The sequence below is a fragment of the Euleptes europaea genome, chromosome 17 (assembly GCF_029931775.1).
Source record: "Euleptes europaea isolate rEulEur1 chromosome 17, rEulEur1.hap1, whole genome shotgun sequence".
In the NCBI taxonomy this organism is placed as follows: domain Eukaryota; kingdom Metazoa; phylum Chordata; class Lepidosauria; order Squamata; family Sphaerodactylidae; genus Euleptes; species Euleptes europaea.
Genome location: NC_079328.1, coordinates 7,815,754 through 7,831,926, shown reverse-complemented (window position 1 = coordinate 7,831,926; position 16,173 = coordinate 7,815,754). Strand labels below are relative to the sequence as shown.

The following is a 16,173-nucleotide window of genomic DNA, read 5'->3' as shown; positions in this document are numbered from 1 at the left end:
TCTTAGAATACTCTGTCTGGACGTTTGGTGATTGGGAGTCAACAGGTGAACTCAGACCTTACACCATCACATCAGCCCGCAGGGTAGCAGACTTCAGGGCTATCCTCCATTACGCCCCCTTCACCAAATTCCATAGGGACAGAGTAGTCCTAAGACCTAGCTTAGAGCACCTACCTAAGGTGGTCTCCGCATTCCATCTGTCCCTGGACATAGACCTCTGTCACAGACACTGTCACGGTGGGTTGTCTCGGCCATCAAAAAGGCCTATGCAGGAACCAGCACGCCCTGTCCACTACCAGTCCATACTCATTCCACCAGAGCTCAGGCATCCTCAGCTGCCCTCGCCACCCATGTAAATCTGCAAGATGTCTGCCGTGCTGCCACCTGGTCCACGCCTTTGACGTTCATCCGGCACTACAGGTTGGACGTTGACTCTGGAGCAGATGCTGCTGTGGGGAAAGTGGTGTTGAGTTTGATCCTCCAGTGACCAGCTTCCACACCCACCTCCACAGCAAGTGAGTGTGCTAATCTCCCATGTGGGACTGCAAAGAGGCCACGACAATGAAAACAGAGTTGCACTTACCTGTAACTGTTGTTCATCGAGTGGTCCTCTTTGCAGGCACACATCCTTCCCTCCTTCCCCGCTGTGGCCTGGCTCACTGCCTAGATGGGTCTGGGTACCGCAGCGGCAGAAGGAGAACTGAGGGAAGGGTGCTCCCTGCCCCTCTGTCACGTGTCTGAAAGGACTGGGAAGGACTGTTCACGGAGGGGAGGGGGAGCAATCCTTGTTGCTAGGCTAAAAATAAGCTTTCCAAATGCTCCGTGGCAGGCTTGCGCAAGCGCAGTTCCCATGTGTGCCTGCAAAGAGGACCACTCAATGAACAACAGTTACAGATAAGTGCAACTCTGTTTTCTTTCCCCTCTGTTTTTTTAAACCCAATATCTTTTGATGTACAAAGGTTGGTGGGGAGAGGCTGCCTAATCCTTTCCTCTCCATCTTGCTCAAAATCCCCCCCCCCCGGTCTGTGGGGGCAGTGGGGGGGAGAGATGGGTATTGTTTTCCTGCTGTGTATGAAAAAGTGGCCCAGGCTAGCCTGATCTCATCAGATCTCAGAAGCTAAGCAGGGTCAGCCCTGGTTAGTATTTGGATGGGAGACCACCAAGGAATACCAGGGTTGCTGTGCAGAGGAAGGCACTGGCAAACCACCTCTGTTAGTCCCTTGCCATGAAAACCCCAAAAAGGGGTCACCATAAGTCTGCTGCAACTTGAAGGTACTTTACACATACACACATGAAAAAGTACCCAGCTTGCTGGGGGTAAACTGTCGATGACTGGGGAAAGCAATGGCAAACCACCCTGTAAAGACAGTCTGCCTAGTAAATGTCGAGATTTGATGTCACTTGCACCTTTACCTTTATGAAAAAGTGGCACAGGAAGGAGCTGGAACAAAACGTTTGTGCTTTAAACAAAGGATAGTCTAATTTCTGTTGGCCATTGGTGGGCCTCCTGCCCACTGCCTCTGTGAAGACTCACCTTTCTCACAATATGTGACAAATCGTTGATTGTGGCAGCTAGATTTGCTGAGTCGCTGTTAGTTTGCATCATTAAAGTGTTAAACCAGGGTGTAAGGTGAGGAGCTAAGTGTGCCGTGGAAACCCAGCCTGCAGGTCTTTGGAAGCCTTGTAGATCCACCACTCTTGCTTCCAAGATTGCCACAAATGTCATATTCAAGTTGATGCTTTACAATAATAAGAGCTAGAAACTTGCTCTCAAATCTCAAAGCTGAGTCTTAGCTCAAAGCTGAGCTGTGCATTTTCACGCACACACACTCACATACACCTCTCACCCTGGCATGACATGTTTTTGTTCATTGTTTGCATTGTTTTCTAATTCTGCAAATCTGGTATTATTGCATTGCTCATTGGATGTCTTGTGCTAGCTGACCAAATTGTTTTCTATTTTTTGTAATTGCCTTGAGTTTACAGTGAGAAAGGTGGCCGATAAACAAAGTAAATAAATTGTGCCTACAATGCCTGTATAAATATGTAATACGAAAATGAATCCAACATCATCAAATACATTGTCTTATTGGTTCTTGTAGGTTATCCGGGCTGTGTAACCGTGGTCTTGGTATTTTCTTTCCTGACGTTTCTGTTAAAGTTGTGCTGATGTTTATGAATTTCAATGGCTTCTCTGTGCAATCTGACAAAATAGTTGGTAGAATTGTCCAGTCTTTCAGTGTCTTGGAATAAGACCCTGTGTCCTGTTTGTGTCAGTCCATGTTCAGCCACTGCTGATTTCTCAGGTTGGCCAAGTCTGCAGTATCTTTCATGTTCTTTTATCCTTGTTTGTATGCTGCGTTTTGTTGTCCCGATGTCAGCACAACTTTAACAGAAAAGAAGAGAGTTTAAGAATGAATAAGGCTTGGCTTCCTGTCCTGAAAACCTCCAGACTAACGAAGACTACATCCACAATAGCCATGCAGATTATCTTTGGATTTCACACATTAACAGATCACTTCAGGATACAATGGTTCCATATTAACATACCACACCCTCATTAGCACATTATCTTGATACTTACAGGACAATGATTAGCACATTACCTTTGATACTTTTTGCAGGACAATGATTCAGCTCAACCCAACCCCTTTCTGACTATATATTACTCTTCCTACACACTTGACACTGAGAGACACTGTCCTTCAGTGTTACTCCTCTGAAGTTGCCTGCCACAGCTGCTGGCGAAACGTCAGGAAAGAAAATACTAAGACCATGGTCACACAGCCCGGATAACCTACAAGAACCAATGAACTCTGACCGTGAAAGCCTTCGACAACACTGTCTTATCTTCTCCACCCGACAGAGTTTAATATGTTCCACATGACTGCCGTGGGGCTGAGCAGCTCCATCCTTGGGTGCCTTCTGACTCTTCTGGTTTACACTTATTGCCAACGGTATCAGCAGCAGTCCCATGATGCAACGGTCATCCACCCAGTGTCTCCTGCACCTCTTAATACCAACATCACTAACCATATCAACAAGCTGGACAAATACGATTCCGTGGAAGCCATTAAGGTAAAGAATAAAGAGCGATTGTGCTTGGCAGAGGAAGGGTTTCCCATGGCCGTAATTGAGGGTTATTTATTTATTGATTTGAAATATTTGCATATTCCCTTTTCCCCCTTCATTCAGTGATTCTCAAAGGGTCTGCTTTTATATTCATGCTCCTGAGGGCCGGAATACATGAGACATTTTTTGAACGAATTGTGTCTGAGCCAAACTGGGCACCTGCAGGGTTTTAAAAGAGTGTTCCCTGCAGCTACTGTGCAGCTGTGGGAAAAGTGAGTCATACTCAACTCATACACAGCAGCTGCAGGGAACGCCTTCTTAAAACTCTTCTGAGGCCCATTTCAGCTCAGAGCTGACTTGTTAAAATAAAAGTCTTGTGTAGTTTGGCCCTGAGTTGTCTTAACTGAAGTATTTTGTTGGGGGTCTTCTCTTCCAAGCCAGGGCACACAAATACATACCACCTTCAGGGATTGCTGCTAATGACCTCTGTGTGATGACTTCTGCCACCACAGCTGTAGCTTTGTAGAGCTCTCAGTACATCATTCCACTACAAGGAGATTCCATGGTAGTGTCAACTGATTCTCAGAAGGGGCATCACTGATGAAGGTGGTTTGGTGTCCAGCCCTACAGGTTACAGCTGTTTGGGGAGGGGAGGGACTTCAATGCCATAGAGTCCAATTGCCAAAGCAGCCATTTTCTCCAGGTGAACTGATCTCTATCGGCTGGAGAGCATAGAATCATAGAGTTGGAAGGGACCACCAGGGCCATCAAGTCCAACCCCCTGCACAATGCAGGAAATTCACAACTACCTCTCCCCTCCACACCCCTAGTGACCAGAAGATGGCCAAGCTGCCCTCCCTCTCATCATCTGCCTAAGGTCACAGAATCAGCATTGCTCTGTTGTAATAGCAGATCTCCAGCTAGTACCTGGAGGTTGGCAACCCTACTCACAGCCAGTCACAAAGCAGTGTGTAAAGAGGCGGGGATTCAAGTGCTTCCTGCTACCTCGGAGCTCTTTCTGAGCAAAAGAAAGGCTATTTTAAAATGAGGCTTGGATCTCCCCCCCTTCTTTCAGGTAGCCCAATTTTTTTGTTTTTTTCTTAAAATGCTTTTTTATGTGGCAGTTGGGTTTGGGGGGAAGGAAATCTTCTCTCATGGGGAGCATTGCTAGGTAAGCCAATTATAGGGCAGCATTTAAAGAGGTGGGACTTGATTTGAGCTTGGGAGACTGCTTTTCTTTATTCGTTGTTTGATTAGCACACAGTTTCGTCCCTGATCATTCAAGCCAATGCATACAGTTTCCCCCCACCCGGGTTACTTTAATGTGCTATGAACCCAGGTCCAAGCAGGGAGATCCAACCCATGCATAAAAGACCATTCTGTTTTAACAGGAGCTTCTTAGCCGGAATACTGGTTGCACATCAAAACAATCAGATGTTGTGTCACACCCATTTCCTTTAAAACCAGCCATTGCTTTTTCATGATCCCATGCAGTCAAAAGCTTTGCTGTACTCCATGAAACACAAGCCAATATTCTTCTGAAATCCTTTTGTATACTCCAGTAACCAACATAAATTTGCAGTATGATCGCTAGAGTCTCTTCCTTTTCTGAATCTAGCTTGATCTGCCATTTCTCGTTCCATATATAGTAACAGTCTTTGTTGTAAGATTTTGAGTATTCCTTTACTTGCATGAGAAATTAATGCGATGATCCAATAGATGGTCTGATGGTATTTGACGTCTCCTTTTTTTGAAATTGGAATGTAAATTAAGTGTTTCCAGCCTGTGGGCCATTGTTTCCTTTTCCATATTTGTTGGCATATTCTTGTCAAGATTTTGATGGACTCTGTTTCTGAGACTTGAAATAGCTCTAATGATATCCTATCTACTCCTGATTATTTGTTTCTCCCAATTGCTTTGAATACAGCTTTCACGTCACTTTCTAAAATTGCAGGATATTCTTCAAAAGGTTCTTCTTGGAACAAATCTGTCATCCTTTCATCTCTTCTGCATAGTTCTTTAGTGTATTGTTCCCATCATTTCTTTATTTTGCCCTGTTCAGTTAATATATTTCCATGTTGATCTTTCAGCATGCCTAACAGTGCTTTAAATTTCCCTTTGATTTCTTGGATCTTGTGGAACAGACCTCTTGTTTCTTTTTTGTTGTTGTTCTCTTCTATTTCTGTACACTGGTTATTATAACGGTTCTCCTTGTCTCTACATGCAAGTCACTGGAATGTTGCATTTCTGACTCTATTTCTGTCACTTTTTACTTTTGCTTGTTGTTGATCTTCAGCAGTTTTAAGAGTGTCATCAGCATTCATCAAGGCTTTCCATTTCTTTTGGGTACAGGGATCATCTTTGTACATACTTACTTGATAATATCTCTGGTTTCAGTGCATAGTTCTTCTGGTTCACTTCAACTTAGCAATGCAAATCTGTTCTTTACACAGTCTTTAAACTCTTCAGGTATCTTGTTTAGATTGTATTTTGGCACTATGCATGTTTTGGTGTTTTTCTTAGTTTTATTCTAATTTTTGATATTAACAGTTCATGGTGTGTGTACCACAGTCAGCTCTTGGTCTTGTTTTAGCAGAGAGCTTCTCCATCTTCTGCTTCCAGTTATGTAATCTATCTCATTTCTGTATTGGCAATTTGGTGATATCCACATATATAATCGTCTCTTTGGTTGCCTGAAACGTGTTCACAATGAACCAATTGTTGTCTTCACAAAATTTTATGAGTCGATCTCCTGCTTTATTTCATAATTTTAGTAAAAGGTTGTTCTTAGTAAAAGGTATTATTTATGGCTTTTGGTTTTGGATTTTGCTATGGACCATTATAGATATTGAGGGCCAGACTATGTGAGACTTTTTAAATCTGTTGGGTCTGAACTGAATTGAGCTCCTGCAGAATTTGAAAGGGACATTCTCTGCAGCTGCTTTTTTGTCTCTTATAATGCAGCAAATGTAATAAATCTGCATGTTTATAGTTCTCAGTTGCCTTATTTGGGATGTTGTTATTTTAAGGGGAATTATGCACTTACTCTATGTTTTTCCCCCTCAGGCATTTAACAAGAATAATCTCATCCTGGAAGAACAGAACAAGTACTTCAATCCACACCACACCTCCAAGGCGTATTCCAACGCCTACTTCACAGACCTGAATCACTACGATGAGTATTAAGTGGGTCTCTGTCTCCCCACGGCCTGACTGTTGAGCAGATCATAAAGTATTAGCGTCATGCAGATGCCAATTGAAAAAAAATTACCATCATGACCTATCTGGGCAGGAGGTTCCCTTTCCAAAGCTGCATCCTGCAGTATAATATTTGTGCTGTGTCATCATAGCAGGACAAAGAGAGACAAGATGAAGATCATTTTTATTTTAGGTTTTTGGTCAGTTTGCTGCCCTTCTACTAATTAATATTTTCAGTTTCTCAAAAGGTGATTTGAAGACAATTAGATACTTCCCACAGGACATTGCTTCTCAGTTGCCTAGGAGAATTTTTTTCTTCTGCAAGTGGGTTGACTCTATGAAACAGTGCAACAAAACAAAACAAAACCCGAAGGCCTGAGAAATAATCAAATTGAATTATTCTGACTGTTGGTAGCAAGTCCAAGAAGTCCACTATGCATGTCAGAGTTGGAGTCACCTTCTGTGCCATATTTTTAGAGCTATGAAACGGTTTTGAGGCCCTTGAAGAACTTGAAAGCAATTATGGTGGAACTGTAAGCCTGCATTGGTGCAAGGGATGTATGTAGAGCAAGTGGTGGAAGCCATCAAGATCTACACCCTTGAGGACTGTTTTAATTGGCTGGAGAGGGAAGCAAGGGAGTGCACTGAGAGTTATTTCTGCATGATATTGCTGCACATCAATTGCTATACTAGCATGGCTGTTTGCTTAGCCTGCAAAACTACACGGAGTCCACCTGGGTTGTCCATCACAACGTTCACAAACCCATTAGAACACACAACTGGCTTTCTTGCAGATGCATCGACTTCCTTTGCTATGACAAGCTTAGAAGCAGATGGAAAAGCATAAACACCTCTATTTTTATGTTTTGGGGGTTCCCCTCCAAAAAAAATCATTAAGGAAAACAATGGCATAAAGCATATCAGAGAATTGTTGTAATAATTTTGAAGAACTAACTGAGCTTGGCCGTCATGCTTGGATTATGTAAATACTGGAAGTGCTTTGCTGAGCATCAAGTTGGTTTTCTCTTGCTTGAACTGAAAAGGGGGAGATAATCAGGCGCCCAAGTTTTGTACTGAATCAGTTCTTTGTTGTCTGCTAATTGTGAACAATGACATCTTTGCCTTTAAAAAAAGAAAACCAGTTTTGCTGTTTGAACGAATATCAGAGTTATGTGAAATAATTTGTCAACTAAGTTCAGAAAATGTGCATTTCAAATCTTGTGTGCTACTTTCCAAAGAAAACTCTGAAGAAAGTCTTGCATATTTTTAGTAGTCACAAATATATATATTTTCATTCATAACCTTATTTATTGGCATAATAGCTAAAAAATCAAATACAAAAATAAGCCATCCAGTGCCAAATACAGAGCAATTTTAAAATGGCCATTCTTTGGGCAGACATGTACAAATAGTGAATACAAACAGCTTTAATAATCCTTATAGTGACCAGGGAGACCATTATATAATCCGAGTCCTTCGTTCATTAACTACACTCCTTCTTGCCCCGAAGTAATAGTAACAAATTTGGCACCTGCTTCAGAAAGCTGAGGGTTATGATCCTTTAACAGTCGATGAACTAGCTATCTACTTTCACTGTCCTCGCTATTCTTTATCCATGGGGTAAATAACTTCTCTCGTTTGGCTCTATATTTCTCACAGAACAAACACATGTTCCGTGGATTCAGGTGACTTTCCATTACAGCTGCAAACTCTATTCCCGTAGGGCATTTTTTGGTATCTGCCACATGTGATCGCTGTCGTAAAGTATTAAATTGGGCCAACATGAAAGAGTGTCGTAAAGACGGGGAAATCAGATCGTAGAAGTACTTTGGCAGTGTGTTCCGTGTAGGTATTATATCATAAAAAAGTGGCGAGCAAGTCTTCCGTGCTCCAGCTATTAATCTCTGATAGTCTATATCAAGAATGCTTCTCTTTATTTCAGTATAAATTTGTTTTTAATTCATATTAAATAATTGCTCCATGGGTAACCCAATGGTTTGGAGTTGTTTGACTATTCTGTTGTACCAGGTAGAGTAGGTGCTTTCAGCAAGCATCAGCGCAATCAGACTGCCTGGCGTTGTTCAATAATGTAGTCGTAGGCAAAATCTAAATATAATTAACCAGGCACGGGATGATAAAAGGTTCAGACCAGTCTCTAAGCATAGGGTCTCGTAAGAAATACATCTTGGTGGTCCCATAAGCTTGCGGAGGAAAGTGGCCTGGATCTTCTCAATTGCTGGAGATAATTTCAGACGCCAAATCGGAATACCATAGAAGAGTTGTGATAGTAATTTGGCTTTGAAGAGCCAGATTGCTGCTGGGACATACTGTGACCACCTTTGGCTAAAAAGAATTTATTAGAAATAATCGGGGGGGTTGGATTGGTCAGTCGGTTGTAGCGGATTCGACAGCTCATATTCGAGTATAGTTGCTGTATTAAGAACAGCAAGCGAGGTTCAATACCCATTGCTGCCAATTTTTCCCAAAGACGTGGCGGGGTACGAAGTCAAAGGCTGCCTTGAGGTCTAAAAAGGCTGCATATAGTTTCTTTTCCTTCTTGCCCAAATATTTCTCTGCTAAATAATGGAGTGTAATACAGTGGTCATATGTTGATTTCCCTTTGATAAAACCAATTTGTTCTGGTCCTATTTTTGAGGAGGCCCAGTCGGCGAGTCTAGTGGCCAGGATGCTGGCATAGACTTTCCCGATTGTGGATAGTAAGCTTATCTGCCTATAATTTGTGGGGACAGAAGGATCTCCTTTTAAAAAAATTGGTACTACTGTTGTTTCAGTCCATGATTTAGGGACTAGGCCACTCAAATTTATTTTTGTAAAAAATGCAGCCATTGGAATGGCCCATTTACTAACAAACTCCTTGAAAAGGTCGATTGGTAGTCCATCAGGACCGGCTGCTTTCCCTCTTTTAGATTTCAGCAAGGTTTTTTCTACTTCTTCGAGAGTTAGTCACAAATATTATAAAGCATAGGATGTATTTTTGTTGGATGCATACATGCTTTCCTCTTGGGTTCAGTATGCACAGCTCCTCTTCATTTCCCTTGATGCAAGGCAAACACATGAGTTTCCAGTTTAGGGTCAAACTACCTGATAGGTTTGGCCACACAGCTGCATTTGACAAAATCTGGCTTAACAGCTGTGGGGAACCCAAGTGCTGCAGGGTCCATTTCAGCTTGGGACTGTGATTCTTAGGGAGGAGGGCTCCTGATCCCAATTCCTCCCTGCAGCATTCAATTAATAGGTTCTCCACAGCAACTGTGGATAAAGCAAGTTGTGTTGGGGGAACCCTGACCTGGCCTGTGGCCTCTGAGCTCTTTCCTGCCTGGTACTCCATGCTCGCTTATGCATGTCTCCTTACGCTTGGTCCCATCAAAATGTGCAGGCACAGATTCACACATTACAAAATCTGCAAGAATGTATATTGGGCATTTCATGTTTCCCAGTTGGGTGTGGGTCTGATTCAGACTGGGACTGCAGTGTCCAAGGAGTGGGACTTTAAGCCCCCCTCCCCCCGTGCTGTTTCCTCAACCTGAAACAACTTCGTGGGCTGTGTACCTGCAGCCAATTGGTACGTGTAAATTTCCCTGACAGTGCGAGTAGTGGTTCCGTGGGGCTATTTTATGTTGATAAGTGCACAGGAGGGAAGGGTTGAGCCTCCTCCTCCTGTTGTGTGCCTGGGAATAAAGCATCAAGCATGGAATTCCCAGCCCACATCTGCTCAAAAGTCCTTGTGGTAGCCAGGAGGACTTTGCAGCATGTGACTGAGCTCTAACTTGCTACTGGCCACGCTCTACTCTGTTCTGCAACCCCACACTTGCATTGGTGTGGGGGTGGAGCAACTACATAAGTTAATTAAAGAAATCTAGGGCACCCCTTTACCTCCCTCCTTATAGCCTCCTCTCTGTAGGCAGTGGAAAAGCAGAAGCCTGTTCAGGGGAGTCTTCTCAATAGCACACAGAACTCTGCATGGAGAGTTCTGTGGATTTCTATACAGCCCCACCCCCTAAATTGTAATCATGCCAAAAGCACTTGGATTCTGGAAGCCCCGGAGATGATGAAGGATGTACAGGGTCCTTTTTTAAAAAGGCAAATTTATTAATCCTCATAGTTGCGTAGTGAGGCTGCAAATCCTTTCCCTCCCTTCAGCCTCTAAGATTGGTGCTGTGGTGGGGGGTGTCTCCAAAGCCTGCTGAAGTAGTTTATTAAAGTAAATCAATAGTCTGTGTGCATTACAGTGATCTAAATCACCTATGTTACAAGTCTCTCCCCCCCCCCCCATTAGCAGATGCCAAACTGCTAGATTCTGTTGGGCTAATTCTTCCCTCCATGGGCTGACTTGCAGGTTGCTCTATCCTGAGGGCCATCCTCTCTTCAGGCATGGTTTCACTTTGTAGACAGGCCATACAAAGGCCTGATGCAGATGGAAAGTTTTGTGACCAAGATGGTGGGAGAATGTCTGTTTTCCTCCTTTTAAGAGATCCAGTATGGTGTAGTGGTTAACAGTGGTGAACTCTAATCTGGAGAACTAGGTTTGATTCCCCACTCCTCCACATGAGCAGCGGACTCTAATCTGGAGGACCATATTTGTTTCCCCACTCCTCCACATGAAGCTTGCTGGGTGACCTCTTAGAGCTCCCGCAGGCCCACCTACCTCACAAGGTATCTGTTGTGGGGAGAGGAAGGCGATTGTAAGCTGCTTTCAGACTCCTTATAGGTAGAGAAAAACCGAGGTATAAAAAACAACTCTTCTTCTAATGCCTCACCAGCGCCAAGGTGTAGTTTAAGAGCACATACTGGAGCAACCAGGTGAAGCTAAGCAGGGTCAAGTCTGGTTAACCCTCAGATGGGAGATGGCCTGAAAAACAATAGGGCATCCAAGCTCAGGAGGGGATCCTAGAGAACAGGAAACTGGGGAAACTGCTCTGGGCCCAGTACACTTTGGTGATGCACAAAAATATTTTAAACACATAAATGAAATACACAAAGAAGAGAAACGCAGGCTGTTGCCACTGCTCACACCCACTCTGTGGGGCATATGCCCCATCTAGGGCTTGGGCAGCTGGCCCAGAGACTCCTGCTCGCACCTGCCTCTTTGAAGCTTGAGCAGCTCCTGCCATGGCATTGTGAGCACTGCATGTACTCACACCAGCCAGGCGCTGCGTCCGCATGAGCCAAGGGTTGATGGGCTCTGACGGGGTGGTGGCAGCGGCAGGGTTTCTGGGGCCCCATCCTGCACTTTTGCCTGGGGCCCCACAGTTCTGAGATGAACGGAAAGAGGGGTAATGAATGTCAGGGAAAGGGCCTGTGGAACCACAACATCTGCACAGGGCCAGAACAGAGTGCCCTTAACCTCAGCTAACGGTTCACCGGACTGTGCATTTCCCTAGTAGCGCAATTGTATCAAGGGAGCAGTAGGATTGTAAAGCATTCTGGCAGTGGCGTGCAGTCCTCTTTTCATCCCCTGAGGTCCTTAGGCTTTCTTGGACTGTGCTTCAGGTGGTCTACGCAACATCCCAAATGGATAGGTTAATATGCATGCTTTCTTTTGTACTAGTGTTGAAGTGATCCTAGCCGCTAAAACATTTCCTTTGGGATTCTGCACAACCATGTTACAAGCAGGATCCCCCCCCACAACACACAGCAGCGTGCGTGAGTATTGCAGCAACCCTAATAACGGACAACACCCCCTTCCATTTAGGCCGCACAGTCTTTTGCAAACCTGGGGAGTAACAGCTGGAGGCCTTATTGGGAAGTAGACGTGGATTCCAGTTCGGTTTCTGCCATGCAGTTCCCCGCCCCACCCAGTCTTGCTCTCAGATCCTGACTTCCCTACCACTGAAGTAGTGATGTAACTTCATAAATTTGAAAGGAGTGCTGCAAACCCCACATATGGCAACGTGCTTTATAAAAGATACTTTGCGGGGAGGCGGGGAGAGAACTACTGGAGTCCACAGCCCTACTCTTTGCCCTCTGCTTGTTTCAGTTGCTTCTGTAGTTTTTCTCTTCCCCCTTTCTTGTTCTTTCCTTCTGATCTTCCTCCCCGCCCCCCAAGCTGTCCTCCTGTACCCTGCATTGCAGGGAAGACCCAAATATAGATCATTTTTACACTGAGTATCTTCCAGTCCGGGAGGGGATCCCAAGCAAAGCCTTGCAGGACCAGCAAACTTCCATGAGAAGGGAGGGAGAGGAGACGACTTCTGAAAGCCTCTTCTCATATACAGGAGAGGATCGAAGTCTGGAGAGAAGGAACAAGATTTGCCTGTTGCTGCTGCTTGGTGGTCCCTTCCCTGTGCAGTGCACAGCGCCACCTACAGGCACAGTTGAGCTTTGCCACGGAGCCACTGAATTTCACCTGCAAAAAGGAGTTTATTTCCTCTGCTGGACTCTCCACCCAATGATACAGTTGCCAGGGTCAGTTAGGCTGTGCACTTTTGCATCCCAAGCTATAAGATTTGATACTTGACAATTTCACTTACTAACTGGAGACTGTTTTGCAGTCAATTTAACGTTTTTTGAGCTGCCTTCCTAACACAAGTATTGCTGGGTTATGAAGCTAACGGCATCTTTGTGCTAAATGCAAAGTACCCTCCGTCCACAGATAGACAATCACTGCAATAGAGAAATGATTCCTAATTATTTCTCTGTGGTTCAGGGCTAACCCTGCACAATGCATGCTCCAATATCTGCTCATTAGGATGATGATTCTAAATATGCACTCGAAAAAGGAAGACCGATTGATTTTGATTTCTCACCCTCCTTTCCCCAGAAGTACACACCTGTCCCCACTCCAAGAAAGTGCCTCTACCTGTGTCTAGTCTGATAGCCACAAAAAGTAAGGGAGAATTACCTCCTCCCTAAATTGAAGCAACTTTTCCAGGCAGTATCCCATAAACCTGAGGCCTCAGGGATTGAGGAACTCACAAAGAGTGACAACAGTTTCTTAAGCAGCAAAAAGAGATGATTTGATTTGGGTCAGCACAGAGCCCAGCAGAAACTGGATTGGGATTGTTCTAAACTGGCTGGATTTGGGGTTGTCAGGGGTGCAGCAGCTCACAATTTGTCAATTTAATAATGTCTATTTACAAATCTCAAGGTTGACTCATCCTTCCATCCTTCCGAGGTCAGTCAAATGAGTACCCAGCTTGCTGGGGGTAAAGGGGAGATGACTGGGGAAGGCACTGGCAAACCACCCCATAAACAAAATCTGCCTAGAAAACGTCGGGATGTGATGTCACCCCATGTGTCAGGAATGACCCCGTGCTTGCACAGGGGACCTTTATCTTCTTATATTTACAAATCTATAACGAAGACATACCTAGTATCTCACTCCGAAGCCATATTGAGCTGAACCCCCCCCTTGCACTGGAGAAAAGGAATAAAGCCCCAGCACACAACACCAGAGGTAGCTGGAAACATCTGCTCTTACAACTTCAATAATGAAACACAGCCTGGCCTTCAATTTTTATTCTAGTACCACTTCATGACATTAGTACGACCAGCAGCACCTATAAAACAAGAAGGTAAGCATTCCAGTCATTTATCTCTGCAGTTTGAAATATAAAACCATCAAAACTGAACAGCAGCAGCATTTTTAAAAGCAAAGCAAAGGAGGGAAGCAAAATGAAATCAGGCTAGCAGAAATCCCAATTGTGAAGGTGACTGAACTCTTCCTACCTTCTAAACCTGATCATGTATAAAACCATCTTAAGCAATATCCAGTTGTAATATCCAGTTGCCAACTGCTAACCTGCCCCTATGCTTTTTAAAGCAGCATTGTCTGGTGGTGGAAAGTGATATCAAGTCACAGGTAACTTATGGTGACCTCATATGGTTTTCAAGGCAAGAGACTTTCAGAGGTGGTTTGCCATTGCCTGCCTCTTTGTAGCAACCCTAGACTTCCTTGATGGTCATCCATGCAAGTACTAACCATGGCTGACCCTGCTTAGCTTTGAGAAGTGGTGAGATTGGGCTAGCTTGGGCCAACCAGGTCGGGGCACAGCATGCTCTAGCAGGAGATAAATCTATGGATCCTTACTGGATCAAGCAGCTGTTTGCTTGTTGGTTTATTTAATCAAGGAGGGCACGCTAAGGTTTTCCTGGCCAGGTGACAACTACATAACCCAGTCATATAAATAGTTAACAAAAAACTGCTTGAGGATTTTAAAATATTTATTGGCATCTCAAGGTCTGGGCAGGATCCCAGCCCAATTCCAGCACGTTAAAATTCTACCAATTTAATCCTGTAACTTGGGTTGCCAACCTCTAGGTGGAACCTGGAGTTCGCCGGGAATTACAACCGCTCTCCAGAATAGAGACCAGTACCCCCGGAGAAAACAGCAACTTTAGAGGGTGGTCTCAACGGCATCACATCCCAATTGAGCTCCCCCCTTCAAACTCTGCCTTCTCAGGATCTGCCCCAAATCTCCAGGAATTTCCCAACCCAGAGTTGGCAACTCTACCCTTAACAGAAAATGGGAACAAACTAATAGACCACTCTGATACTACAATTTCACGGTGAACTGATAAAAAATTCAATTCATGGTCCTTTAGCAAAACACACTTTTTTTCGATTGGAAAAAATTGAGAGAACTTGTTCTGAGGCATGCGTTATACGGTTATAGGCACAATAGAATCGGTCATGTATTGCAGAAAACTTAATAATCGGCTGCCAGCCAAACAGGGTGAGCCCGGATTCTGTGCCCCGCCCAGAAACTCAATTTTGCCCTAATGACTAAGACCGGTGTCCCCCACCCCCCCTTGTGGCATTCAGCTTCACACAAGGGAGCAATCCTAAGCAGGTCTGCTCACAAGTAAATCCAGTTCTTTTCAAATGGGGCTTTCTCACAGGAAAGTGTTCTTTGGATGACAGCCCTGGCTCAATATCATTTCAGGTAAACACAGAACAGAGATATATTAATTTAACAGTTGTCCCAACTTGTCTCTGTGGAGAACAATAGTGGTTATGCTTTTAGGTTAGGCTCTGAGGTAATATGAAGGCCTTAATTGCAAACTGACGCCTTTTGTTTTAACAGCCAACTAGTAAGCATTCTTGTCCAGAAACTTAGGAATTACAACCCAGGAGGCCTGACCTAAATCCATGCTTTAAATCTGCCTCTCTCATGTGATTTAAACAATGCTTCAGTTTAATACAAGACACAAAGATTCCAACGTCTTGATGGCCACATTTAATTAGGTTTTAATTCCACATGAATCAGAAGAAATATTTCAAGGGTTAGAATCACTTCAATTTTCCTTTGCACTGGCTTGGGATTCTGAGGTAGAAGTATTCAGTAGAAGTACCTGGCCTTCCCCCTCCTATTAGACAAGCAACGCTAATTGTGACTATGGGCTAGATCACGTCTCCTACAAAATTAAGCAAGTACATGAAAAACAGATTTTTTTCTACCCTCCTCTTACTCCAGCACCCCTTTTTTGAGAGACTGGGGGGGGGGGCTTCCAAAATATGGCACGTGGCAGGGCTTGTAGGGCCAGGGAATTGTCAGTCCCTTCCCCGTTACTCCCATATTACCCCCTTTCCTGCAACCTTCTGTGACACACGGCATATTTGTTTTTTTGGGGGGTGGGGGTGTCCCTCAACCTCCAGCAATGGCTTTTCAGGGGCTGCTGGAGAAGGAAGTAAAAATCGCCTTTCACAAACTCAGAGAACTTGGCTTCAGCTCAATCTCTTCAATATATTACAAAAGCACTTGGCCAAATCACTGCAAGAGAAACATCAACATGTGGGGACCAGATACTTCATCAAGTGCTTGAGCCTTAAACTGTTCCATCTTTCAAATTTTCTGCAGAAAGTGGCTATACATGAAAAGGCCCCAATAATAAATTTTAAATTTTCACCATGGAAAAAACGTCAGGTGGGAATAACTGCAG

The 16,173-nt window shown here is 44.2% G+C and overlaps 1 protein-coding gene across 1 annotated transcript in view; it reads left to right on the top strand.

The window, feature by feature from the left end:
- The window catches only part of SEMA5A (semaphorin 5A), a 132,875-nt gene extending 126,588 nt beyond the window's left edge, over positions 1–6,287 (top strand). The window contains exons 20-21 of the mRNA XM_056862973.1: positions 2,867–3,078; positions 6,139–6,287. Coding sequence (XP_056718951.1) covers positions 2,867–3,078; positions 6,139–6,258 — 332 coding nt within the window. The 3' untranslated portion in view covers positions 6,259–6,287. The remainder of the gene's footprint in view (positions 1–2,866; positions 3,079–6,138) is intronic.
- The last annotated feature ends 9,886 nt before the right edge of the window (positions 6,288–16,173 follow it).